This window comes from Watersipora subatra, chromosome 3 (genome assembly GCF_963576615.1).
Source record: "Watersipora subatra chromosome 3, tzWatSuba1.1, whole genome shotgun sequence".
Taxonomy (NCBI): Eukaryota; Metazoa; Bryozoa; class Gymnolaemata; order Cheilostomatida; family Watersiporidae; genus Watersipora; species Watersipora subatra.
The window spans coordinates 47,481,446-47,494,850 of record NC_088710.1 but is presented as its reverse complement, the minus strand read 5'-3'; the positions used below and the strand labels follow the sequence as shown (position 1 = coordinate 47,494,850).

The following is a 13,405-nucleotide window of genomic DNA, read 5'->3' as shown; positions in this document are numbered from 1 at the left end:
GATAACCAGACACAGATGAATCATAGAAAATAGCTGCAAGCACTGTTACTCTGTGATTAAATGTACTAACGCTAATACCAACAGCCATACAAAACTAGCTGGGTTACTTCAAAGTATCACACATCTTAACTATTTGTTCAATATGTTGAGTTCATCCTCATCGTCCTCATTATCGGCATCCTCTGCTACTGCTGCTTCAGTTTTGTTGCAGCGCACGCTTGTGCACAACTCTGTGTAAAACAACTCTGCCTTGATACCAGCACATCTGTTCCCTTGATAGCTGGATTTTGAACACCCACACAGAACTGCTTGCAGAATATCAGGTGGGGCAATAATGCTGGTATGACACTTGACTGCATACTGACTAAGGAAAACTCATCGTTTTCTTTATCCAATATTCACCCATCTAAAGAAGGAAATGATGTATTGGCAAGTTGTGTTGTTGTCTCTTTCCATATACATGTAAGTAGATGCTACATAATTGGCACAATGCACATATTCTTTCAGCGATTGATGAAAGGGAAGGACTGACTTGCACCAGATTTGGACACAAATAGCCTGTACCTAGACCAGTTGACGTCTGCGCCATTTTCCTGGGTGCTATCTTCCTGGCCATTAAGTGTGCATGTGTAAGTCTCACAGAGAGAATCGAGTTGCCCTGAAACGTAAATGATTCTCAGTGTCCTTTCATTGCCTGCTGACAGTCGACATTTGTTTTGATGAGTTTCCTGCGACTCTTCTTTCATTTGCCTGCAAAGGTCGAAACTGCATCACAGCCAAAGAAAGCATGCAAACCAATGAGACTTTCATATCGGTAGATCATCTCCAAGCATAGTTGACATTACACTAACATCTAATAGCCACTTCTTATCCCTCTGCCAATAAGAAAAACAGAGTCTGCGATTAATATTTTTACCAATGATAGCAATTGTTGCCATGATAGCAACACCCGTGTAAAAATATTCGATCCGCCACCTGTGAACAGTCATCAGCAGCATGACATGCAAGCAACATGAGATGCTTGTCTGCCTCATTATAATCACAAGCCAAAGTAGGTGCCTCTGTAATGGTGAGTTAAGCATAAGGGTTAATACTAAGCTGGTAGCATGATCTTTTTGTTTTAGTGTAGGGTATCATGCCTGACTGTAGTCTTCCTGTGTGAAACAATGAGTGCCAACATCACTTCCTTGTTGCTTCCAGACTTTAAAGAAGCTTTTCAGTCAGTTGGTACCTTCACAGCTTTGTTACCAATTTGAAGATTTCTTTGTAGACTCTTATCACCTTTTGCTTCGCTCACTCTCCTCGTCATGCAGTAGTTGTGGATCACAAAATCCGCACGGGAAGCCTTGTTCTTCTTAGCAAGAGCAATAAGCGCATCAAGAATGGTATCAGTAAGTTGTCCGAATGTTGAAGGAATAGCACTGGTAAACAGAGCTTGGATAAGCGCCATTGCAACCAAAATGACAGCCCCACATCCTCAATAGCTTGGAGTCACTACATTTATGGTAGTTTGATCATGTTTGCCATAGATATGACCATGTGACCTGGACTGAAATATCAAAAACTACAGTTATAGGCACGGCTATCTGCTTGTCCTTTTATATAAAAAGTTCCAATGTGCCATACATAAGTAAATGTTGGACAATCTTCTTAATTGATTTTGTTGGGGCAATGTTAATCAATATTGTCACAACTTATGTATGTAAACATATACATTCAGACTCTACATATCCTCACATTACAAGCTATTAGAAGCCAACTACTTATTCTTAGATTGCTAAGCTGTGTCAACATAGGGGTTTGGGGGTGGGTCACAGAGGGGATGGGGTAATCTCTATGAGCCGCCCCCAAACTGGGTAAGTTTTCTTTTTTGTTAATATGACTGGAGAAAAAGAAAAGCAAAATGGTACTGAAGCTACGGACAGTTCTGCCTCTGTGCACGAGAAGTTAGACCTGATCATCCTTTAATCAGGTAAAAATTCTCTTACCTTAATAAATTTAAATATTTAAAGTTTACAAATTAACTTCAGCCAACTCGAGAACTTTTTAGGGTCTCGTTCTAAACCAGTTGATATTGTGTGTTTAACTGAAACCTTCATTTACGAGTATGAACAACATTACTTTCCTCTTGTTGGTCATATATTTTTAGGAAAAGAAAGAGACAGTCGGAGAAGTGGTGTTGGGGCTTATGTGCGCCGTGGCATTGCAGAGAGCGTGGAATTGGACCCGGTTGGCATATCTGGTACAGAGTCATTGGCTATCAGGTTGCATGGCGAAATCCTTAGCAAATAAGCAGGTGGTCTTGTTATCGCAATAGTCTACAGTCAACCAAGTTTATCAAATTATAGACTTTTTATCAAACTATAAACCAATATCAATATTGCCAGTTTTTAGTACAATTTTTGATAAAGTAAAGTTGCTAATACACAAATCATTAGAGAACAACAGCATTCTTACGACACAACAATTTGGTTTCGTAAAAAATCGAAACACTAGCCAAGCATTAATTGAGCTCACAAATAAAGTTTTATCGACAATGAACCATGGAAGAGCAGTACTAGGGATATTTTTTGATTTTAGTAAAGCTTTTGACACTATTGACCACAATATACTCATTCACAAATTTATGCACTTTTCATTGTCTTCTATTCACTAGATAAAAACTACTTGGAATATAGAAAACAGATAAACTTTGTGAAAAAAACTATAAATCTAGCTTTTCAAGCATAAATTTCGGTGTTCTTCAAGGTTCTATCCTGGGTCCAACCTTATTCTTAATATATATTAATGATCTTGTGTTATCTACTAATGATTTAAAACCTATTCTATATTCCTGACGATACAAATTTATTTTTTGAGTCTAACAATTTGAATAATGACATTGATATAGTTAATAATGGACTTGAGTTAAACATTGAACAAAGGTGTAATACAAATAAATTAACTGTAAACATGGACAAAACAATGTACATCGTACTGAGAAATCACTACCATGTGCATTGTAATGATTTCAAAAGAAAATAAATTAGAAAACCAATAAAACTATTTGATTCGAAGGTGATGGAGACATGTTCGATGAAATTCTTAAGAAAAAATTTGGACAGTCACCTGATATGGGATACACATATCAATAAGCTAAATACACACAGTCACCTGATATGGGATACACATATCAATAAGCTAAATACACAGATAGGATCTATGTCAGGCCTGATTGGTAGATGGTCTAAATTTTTACCCAGAAGTATTATAAAACTAATATACAACACGTTTATTAACTCAAAAATTAGTTACTGTCTGGAGTCATGGGAAAATGCTCCATTTTTGTTATTTAAAAAATACTAGTATCACAAACACGTCTAATGCGCATAATATTCAATAAACCGCCACTAGCTTCATCTCGGTCCCTGTTTGTTCAGCTGTCTGTGTTGCCTGTTGATAAATTTTATTAGAATAAAATTATCTTGATAGCTCATTCAAAATTTTATTCAAGTGATGACGAAACCAAGAAGGATTCACACTATAACACCAGATTTTTAAAAACCAACCTACCTTCACCATTATTTTATACCGCTTCAGGTAAAAAACCAATCCAATATTAAGTACCATCACAATGGAACAGTCTTCCATAGATTTACGCAAAACCTCTACATTTACTAGTTTTAAAGTTAATGTTAAAAGCCATTTGTTGAGCCTAAATTAATTCAGATCTGCTGTTTGAGTTTGCCAATTCCTGTATCGACTAGCTGCAGTGCTGCTGTGGGCCTCATCATGCCTTAATGAGTAGGAACTAAGCTTTCATTTATTTTGTTTAACTTGATCAATATTATAACTATATCTTAATTTTTTCAGTATTTTTTTTCTTATGAAGTCGTGTATCGAGCATGATGCAGATATACTTGTCACACCACTTGTTATGATTGGCCATCTCTAAAGCAAGTTTTGATTAAAATGCATGAGTGCCCGTTCATCATGTTTGATGGTAGCGGCATTCTTCAATCCATCAGCATATGTAGGCAGGTGCACCACTCCCCAAATTAGCAAGACGCTCACACACAACCATGCTGAACTTATCGATAGGAGTTTAAAACAGTTGTGGGGGGGGTCATAGCTGCTTGCATGGTGATGCCAATCATTACCAAGTATGAAGTACAAGCTAAACTGCAAAAATTACACAGCACCGCTTATAAATTACTTATTATAGGCAAAGCAGCTGATGAAATACTGCCTCGAGTTAATTTACAGAATAAATGGACAGACCAGAAGACTTAGTTTTGGCTACATGAAGGACAGCTTTGCGAGTAGTTGATTTGTGTGAGCAGTACCACTTTTTTTCACAGATCACGCATATACATTCAAGTATGGGTCTTTACGCAGAGAAGTGGACAGCAGAATTGGATCTTGTGATTTTTGTGTGACTCATCTTCATCTTGACAAGGTGTATTATGATTAGGAAGTTTTCGAATCTCTTCATGTTGCTAAATGAATGCCCGAATAACATTGACTGTGAAAATCACTATCAGTCAGTCAGTTAAGACCAATAAACCACCACAATGAATTCATGCATGATTTGTCCATTAATAAATAAGGATAAGACTAATGGGTAATGCCTAATCGGATTTGAATTTAGTTACTTTTTAAACTGAACACAAGCACCTTGATCAATAGCAACTACTACTGTTTTGTACAAATTACCATGTCAGCATCTTTTTATTTCAATAATTACTATGTAATTAATTTACATAATATTCAATTATTTTAGAGAATATTATTTCACCTTAAATGTTTGAGTAGTAAAGTAGCTCAAGTCTAGAAAAATACTCACTCACCTCACTGTATACTTTCCTAACTAGATCAATCTTGCTGTTGTTATTCAGCCTCTGATAGCATGCTCTGTGAATCTGAGAGCCCTTGCGGATAAGTTGAAGGCATACACCATTGGAAAAAGACCTTTCCGGCGCTTTAAAAAGTATTTTCCCAGCTTTCAAGACAGTGACTAGTGTGCTCATTCAATGATATTAAATTATTTTTTGAGAACTGTTTGTGTAGGCACACAAGTCATGTCAAAGATCAAACCGTAAGAAAAACTTCATAACAGGGCTGGGCAAAGTGCAGCTCTTTGCACATTTTGTTGCGGCTCTTTCAATTCTGTGAAAATTCAAATTCTTTTGACGTATATAAAAATATCCTTATAATATACTGTACAAAGCTACATGCATTGTGACATATTAGGCTTATCTAAAAGTGCACTATTACTACGTTATATATATAGCCTTCACATGCATCATGAGTCATAATTCATGACATCATGTACATGTAGCTTTTCTGATGTAATAATGTCTGTTGCTGACCTAATGAGGACAAAAATAGAATGTTCCAGAAAGGTTCATCAAGAAGTCATTTTATCATGATCTCATAATGCTGGCTTATATAAGATGCTGTGCCTTAGTTGAACATGTCATTTGCAATTGAGCCAATTAATGCAGTGGGGGTAGCAATGGCATCTTCAACAAAACGAACCGAACCCAGAGTTACAATGAAAGCCTCACAAAGTAAACGAAATATAAACGGATCTACAAGAGAATTCCAAGATAAGTGGACCCTGGAATATGCATTCATTTTTAGGCATGGCAAACCGCAATGTCTATTGTGCCAGGACGATCTCCGCTAACAAAAAGACGAACATCAAACGACATGATGCGACGAAGCACAGAGAGTTTACTGCAACATTTCCACTGGGATCTTTAGCTAGACATCAAAAGCTAGATAAACTTCAAAAATCACTAACTTCTTCAGAAAATATGCTAGTTTCTTTCACACCTACTGATAAACGCGCTACAGAAGCTTCTCTACGAGTCTCAAAGATTCTAGCAAAAACAATGCTTCCCTATTTTCATGCTGAGATTGTAAAAGAATGCATGGTTGAGGCTATGGAAAGACTTTTTCCAGATAAGCGTGATGTGGTTGGTAAAGTCAAGGCAATACCACTTTCTAGAAAAACTGCTACTGGTAAAATTGAAAGCATTAATGATCATCTCAGAATGACTTTGCTAACCCATATAGACCAGGCGGATTACTTTTCAATTGCCATTGATGAATCTACTGATATAATGGATGTAGCTCAATTAGCAGTCTTCGTAAGGTATGTAGACTACTGTGTGTACACTAACAACCGGTAATCAATTTTACCATGCATTTGCAAGCTGAAGTCATACAAGTGCATTTTAAAAAACAGTAGAGAGAGAGAGAGCACAACTCCAAGTAGAAAATGTTGCACTTATTTTATGATATTTGTTTCAAAGTGACTAGCCCACACATTTTTACTACATGCTTCTTTATGAAGCATCAGTATGTTTCTTTATAAAGCATAGTATTATGCTTTAGTCATATACCCTGTGTTGCAGATTCTTTGACGGTGAAGAAATGAAGGAGGCGCTTCTTACTTTGGTTGGATTAGAAAGAGAAACCACCAGTCAGGCAACCTATGATGCTCTCGTTAAGAGACTTGACAAGCTGAAGATACCTCTCTAAAAAGGGATATCTGTAACAACAGATGGTGCACCAGCCATGGTTGGAAGAGATCAAGAGCACATAGCTAGATTGAAGAAGGATATGCCATCAATGCTAGCATTCCATTGCATCATCCACCAAACTGTTTTATGCGGAAAACTAAATGATCACTTTCAACAACTAATGTGTAAGGCTATGAAGATGATCAACTTCCTTAGAAGTCAATCAGCTCTCAGACACAGAAACTTAAGGAAGTTTATCAAAGAAAGCGATGCCACTTGTGAAGATTTACTATCATACCATAACATTAGATGGCTAAGTAAGGAAAATGCTCTGTCGAAGTTGTGGAGTATTCGTCAGGAGCTAACCTCATTTCTAAATACATGCACAAGCCTGAATGCAAGGCAGTTTCAAGAGATGATGAGCTCTTCTAAAGATATGAGTGACCTTGCCTTCCTTGTTGACATCTATGGCCATTTGAATGATTTGAACCTCAAGCTTCAAGGGAAGAACAAAACTATCATTAATACACTACCAGCTGTTCAAGCCTTCTCCCATAAGTTGGAGTTGTTTCTAGTGGATGTGAAAGGTGATATGCTTCACTTTCCTACTCTAAAAGCATTTTTAGATGACGATGAAGAAATGGTGTCAGGTACACTCACTTTATAGAAGAGCTGCAACAAGAGTTTAGCAATCGATTTAGTCAGTTTCAATCTTTGAAACATATCATACAACTCATAAAAGCACCTCAGAAGGCAAAGCCTAATGGAGGGTGGGTGACTCAGTTGCCATTGAAACGTGTTAATGTCTCATCTCTGCAACTGGAGTTGCGTAACCTCAAAGGTACAGATATAGATGAAATTGAGGAGGGGTTCTACTTGAAAGCTTCAACAAAGGCTGAATATCCACAGCTTGCTCAACTAGGAAGATGGTTGTACACTGTGTTTGCTGCCACATATATATATATATATATATATATGTGAATCAACATTTTCATACATGAATAATATCAAGAGCAAGTTGAGATCCACTTTGACCCAAGATCACTTGTGTCAGCTCCTAAGAATAGCATGCTGCAGTAGAGAGCCAGACTACCAAGAGACAATGAGCAGCCATAAACAATTCCATGTATCTCACTAAACTTTAAGTTATACAAAGCTCTTTAGGCTTACTTCAACATTATTCAATGTTACTGTAAAAATATTTTAATAAATAAATTTAATTACAATACCACTACCAAACTTGTATTATCAGTATGAAATGTTATAATGTAGCTCTTCATGAAATGTTATACTGTTATACAAAGCTCTTTAGGCTCACTTCAACATTATTCAATGCTATTGTAAAAGTATTCTAATAAATAAATTTTATTACAACCACTACCAAACTTGTATAATTAGTATGAAATGTTATACTGATACACATATTATGAGGCTCCCAAAAACCTTGCTACTTTGAAATTTGGCTCTTTGAGAAAAAACTTTGCCCACCCCTGCCTTATAAGAAAAGTTTTTGCTGGCGATGCTTTGATCTTGACCTTCATAATAAATCGACAAACTGTGACTCACTCAATAAAAAGCTAACTAAGGTATATTTTGAATTAAAAGCAGACAACTCCTTAAATTCTGCCAAATTAAAAATTATCCCATTAGTGGGAACGGTGGACATGGCAACGCATTGGATATAAATTCTACACCATCAAATCTATCTAGTAAGTGCAAAAACTTATCGATGAACAGTGGTGTCAACGGAAATGCGAGATAAACTTCCTTGGCCAAGGCTTAATACCAGGAACTTGAGCTCTACTTTCAGAACTAACAAACAACAGCTACCATTCAACTAGCAACCAGATTCTAATATGTACAGTAGTGTGAGTAAATAGATAACAAGAAAACAAGTCCATAATTGATAGCTTATAATATTTGATAAACTTGTTTCAGCAAACTTGAATTGCAGACGCTCATTAGGTGCGCGCTGTTTTATTGTGTGTAGTTTATTGGCGAAGCGTAAACAAAAATACAAACATTAAGCAAAAGGGACTGTTCCGATAGCTCAAGACTAGCTGCAGGCCAGCTCTGCTAAATATATGAAAACTCTTATTTGCTGATATTAGCCAACACAATGAAATTTTCTGTGTGTGAAAGCAGTGTATTATTCCAGTATGTTTTGAAGTTCATGTTGCTATGTAGTATAATAATACAACTATTTTAACAATTGTCTTATTAATAATCATACATACGGTATTAATTCAATGATTAACCTATGATCAGCTACAAAAATAATAAGTTATAAAAGCTTATGGTGAATCGAAAAATAAAACAAACGCTGTAAAGCTTTAATAAAATGTTTTAATACTTCAGTCATGCATGCTAATTGTAGAAGAAATAACCAATTACAAATAATTGTCAAAACATTTCAAGTTTTTATTCATTTCATTAAGAAGTAATAGCTATTAAATTTCAAAAACCAAACTTGAAAATTTTTTTCTAAAACAAAATTTTGAAAGAGCTATTACAGCAAACTAGCTACAAACTGGTACAGACATTCTGTAACGTGTTCTGTAAGAAAGTTTAGTGAGTTACAGAGCATTCTAACGGCGATACTTCTATGTCCCTAAAACCATCAACAGAATTGTTTTACATGACAAATAGAAATGTCTCTCTTATAGACAAGTAGCAGTTCTGTCAAGCGTAGCCCAAAACTATCAAATTATTTGACACATTTGGGCTACTTTAAGCAAAATGTAAAATTTTGCATGGCAGAGTGTCAGCACAACAAGAGAGGCAGTCTTCAGATATGGACATCCATTTTAGAACATGAGAATTAGTATCACAAACTTCAGTAGAAAATGATGCATAAATAAAAGATAAACTGAGCAGCAATGAAGGTATAATAATCAACACATTGCAAGCAAAGCTCAACAAGACTGAAGAGGAGCACAACAAGACTGAAGAGGAGCACAACGAGACTGAAGAGGAGCACAACGAGACTGAAGAGGAGCTCAACAAGACTGAAGAGGAGCTCAACAAGACTGAAGAGGAGCACAACAAGACTGAAGAGGAGCACAACAAGACTGAAGAGAAGCATAACAAGACTGAAGAGTAACACAACAAGACTGAAGAGGAGCACAACGGGACTGAAGAGGAGCTCAACAAGACTGAAGAGGAGCTCAACAAGACTGAAGAGGAGCACAACAAGACTGAAGAGGAGCACAACAAGACTGAAGAGGAGCACAACAAGACTGAAGAGGAGCTCAACAAGACTGAAGAAGAGCCCAACAAGACTTGAAAGGAGCACAGCAAGACTTTAAAGAAGCTCTAACTATTAGTAGTAAACATATTGTCAGAGTTTGTTTTGTCTCAAGCTATATTAATTGTCCATGTATCCTACACTCTTTAAGAATAGCTCATCTACTAGAAAATAAAATCTAGTTTTAGCAGTCAGATGCAGTCTAACAAAAGGTTGCACTCAAGCAAAAAGGTGCTCAAGGTTGTACAATGTGAGATAAATAACATAACATACCTAAAAAAGGTAAAACATAAATGCAAAAGAATAGTGTGAACTAACTAGAGGTGTGCAGCATGCCGTAGTCGTAGTCCTAAGTATGCCCGTAAGTTTGTCATTTGATCTGTGCAAACAGTTTCACATTTGTAGTCATGTCTAAGTCTGCTTTGCTTGCGTTTCCTGAGATGATTTTGCTACCTTTCCAGTAGTTGAGGATGCTTCAACATCAACAGCAAAGCGTTATCTCACTCTCTGACTCTTTTTGTCACAGCACTTTGCTATTCAATCCTCTTAAAAATTCTGCTGCCTTATGTAATGTTGGCCTTTTCATTACTTTGACAAACTTCTTCCCACTCCGTGTCAGAGCAGAGAAAAATTATATATTTGTCAACTAGCATGAATTTTTTTCAGTCTTTCATCATGACCGAATCAATATTATTATCGAATATACATCAATATCATATCAATATCGAATTATTATTGGAATACTACTTAATTACAGAATATTTGGTTCAGCACCAACTAGGTCAAGGTTAAGTGGCAGTTCCAATATCACTCGCAAAATAATACCCAAAACCTCTCACCTTACAGTGTTTAATAATTTCTGGAATATGCTTGTTTGGCTGATATTACATCAATTCATTTGGATTCTTCCAACATAAGTGAATTTGGCTGATACCGATGTAGCTGAAGGCTTTTGGCCGCCGTACAAATGAAAGTCATAAATTGTCCGTTTGTTAAGAGCGCTATTATAGACAAAGCAAACGGTTATTCCATTTGTTATCTCTATCAACCGTACAATCGGAAATAAGAGCTTTTCATCATTTCTAGGATGTCAGGTCTATATGATCTAGTCACTTGTTATATATTTGAACAAATAGGGTGTCTTAGTGTTCTTCGCTTGACTCAGATTATTATTCATCTCTATTTATGTCCCTTGTAGAATCTTAAACTGATGTTTGGCATTCTCGCAATTACTGCTGTAGGTTTGTTCTCCCTGTAGGCAAAACTTTTCGAGAGCATTTGTGTTCAAGCCCAATGGCAATTTGTCGGGCTCTTTTCATGACCACTGTACCTCTTGTAATGCAAATGTAGCGTTCATAAAATGCATGCTAATTAAAACCATCAGCATCTTTGCTTTGATCCCATCACCCACCAAACTACCTATCCAGAAAATTTCAATTTATGACTGTACCAAATCAAAGTGGCATGGTTTATTATTGTTGTACTGATAAATATCGTTATCTATCGCGTAATAAATTTGTCTAGCCATTGCGTATAGTAATAGTACAGTAAATTAACATATTGAATAGCTGCTGTATAACTTTTTTGCAATAACCTTTCGGACTCTGACTCATTGCGACTAGGGGTACACTGCTATTTAAAGCCATATACAGTTGCATTCGATCTGGAGTTACTATACTCTTCACTAAAGCTAGGTGTTCTATGTGATACAACAGGTAATGCTAACACTTTCCTGTATACGATATCTGATCTGCAACCTTACCTATAGCCTGCCGTTTTGTTGGTCTATAAGGGCAATAAATCTAATCCCATGACCAAACGAGCGGATGCGGAGTTTGGGAGTTTTTATGATAAATGCATGGGCACACAACTTACGAAAATTATTCATCAACATTGAGACGAACCCTTGTATCAAAATTTCATCAACAAATTTAACCATCGTTTTGTAGAGTCGTTAAAGTATAATAACGATACAAAACACAAACCTATTTAAATATGTTACCAAGTTTTTGTAAACCGTCGGCATTAACTTAAAATTTACCCATCTGATCGGATTATACACAAATAGACAGATTTATTTGGACGAAAATCGTTATTAAAACTTGCTAAGCCTCACATTTTTCAAAGTTAAAACCCGAAATTGAAACGCCGAGCGACAAGGAATAGAACGATTAAACTGTGCGCATTTCACGAAAAAATAATGTGCACATTTTACCAGTCTATAACATCGTCGAAGGTTTCTGTAATTAACGTAGGAGTACTGAAATCGTTTCATTTTGCCGATTTCCAAGTATCTGACAATTTAGACACATTTGAGTACTTTGGTATTCTAACTGATGTCCAACGCAGTGTAAGTAAAGAAAATGACGATGATATTTTTTTCTAACGATTCTTATGAGATTACGATATTTAATTATAAGTTTGGATATTCTTCTTGATACTTCTTGATATTGTTAGCTATGACGTTTTGAAATGTAAACAAAATTTTGCATTGGTTTTCTATTATTACTGTATTACTATTACTAAGTTTGTGATATTATTTTTGATATTGTTAGCTATGACGTTTTTAAATGTAAACAAAATTGTTCATTGGTTTTCTATTATAACTGTATTACTATATTAATAATATTGGTTAGTCTAATAATATCAGTGCATTTTACTTCTAATATTGCATTTCTCCTATTGCAGGGGGAGAGATATAAACATATAATCTTTTCCTTTTATTATTGCTGTTTGTCATGACCAAACACTTTTTTAAATAGATTTTCTAAAAATCTATATAAATATCACAACTTCTTGATATTGTTAGCTATGACGTTTGGAATTGTAAACAAAATTGTGCATTGATTTTCTATTATTACTATATTAATAATATTGGTTATTCTAATAAGATCAGTGCATTTTACTTCTAATATTGGCCAATATTGCAGTTCTCCTATTGCAGGGGGAGAGATATAAACATATAATCTTTTCCTTTTATTATTGCTGTTTGTCATGACCAAACACTTTTTTAAATAGATTTTCTAAAAATCTATATAAATATCACTTCTTGATATTGTTAGCTAAGATGTTTTGAAATGTAAACAAAATTGTGCATTGGTTTTATATTATTACTATATTAATAATATTGGTTATTCTAATAATATCAGTGCATTTTACTTCTAATATTGGCCAATATTGCATTTCTCCTATTACAGCGGGAGAGATATAAACATATAATCTTTTCCTTTCATTATTGCTGTTTGTTGCATATATTAACAGCCACACCCAGTACATTACAGCTACCATTGCAGTTATCCTATTGCACTGCAGTGCCATTTGACTGCTAATATTGCATTTCTCAACCATCAGTACCCTTTCTTTTTTCCAATATCACTTTGGTCGTGGGCTGTATGACAGTGGAATTTTTAGTGTATATTCGAATTGTATATAAATCTCAGTGATTGACTTTTTGTTAAACCCTGCGTCTAGTTATAGCAAAAAAATGTAGCAATGAAAAATCTACACGGTGCTGGATTTGATCTCAGAATCTCGAGGTGGTGAACTTAACCATTAAGCTACACCAAATACAATGAATGCATTGGGAAAATACTCATTACATTGATAAGAACACTCATGCTTAACGCGCTTGGGGTTAATAACTAGC

General features: G+C 35.6%; 2 protein-coding genes across 2 annotated transcripts; both read left to right on the top strand.

Annotated features, from left to right (window-relative positions):
* The first annotated feature begins 5,627 nt into the window (after positions 1-5,627).
* On the top strand, positions 5,628-6,531 carry LOC137390659 (SCAN domain-containing protein 3-like). The gene is made up of 2 exons (XM_068076986.1): positions 5,628-6,142; positions 6,405-6,531. Exons 1-2 carry the CDS (start codon positions 5,628-5,630, stop codon positions 6,529-6,531), a joined length of 642 nt encoding a protein of 213 aa, XP_067933087.1.
* Positions 6,532-6,567: 36 nt separating this feature from the next.
* LOC137390658 (protein FAM200B-like) lies at positions 6,568-9,615 on the top strand. Its single transcript, XM_068076985.1, has 2 exons — positions 6,568-7,162; positions 9,422-9,615. Exons 1-2 carry the CDS (start codon positions 6,568-6,570, stop codon positions 9,613-9,615), a joined length of 789 nt encoding a protein of 262 aa, XP_067933086.1.
* Positions 9,616-13,405: the final 3,790 nt, after the last annotated feature.

What these genes read in the sequence shown, in the direction of transcription:
- LOC137390659 (XM_068076986.1), top strand. Translation starts at nt 5,628, where the DNA reads ATGGCAAACCGCAATGTCTATTGTGCCAGGACGATCTCCGCTAACAAA. An exon ending in CAATTAGCAGTCTTCGTAAG is followed by an intron (nt 6,143 to 6,404) that starts GTATGTAGACTA and finishes CCTGTGTTGCAG; the next exon opens with ATTCTTTGACGGTGAAGAAA.
- LOC137390658 (XM_068076985.1), top strand. Translation starts at nt 6,568, where the DNA reads ATGGTTGGAAGAGATCAAGAGCACATAGCTAGATTGAAGAAGGATATG. An exon ending in CGATGAAGAAATGGTGTCAG is followed by an intron (nt 7,163 to 9,421) that starts GTACACTCACTT and finishes ACACATTGCAAG; the next exon opens with CAAAGCTCAACAAGACTGAA.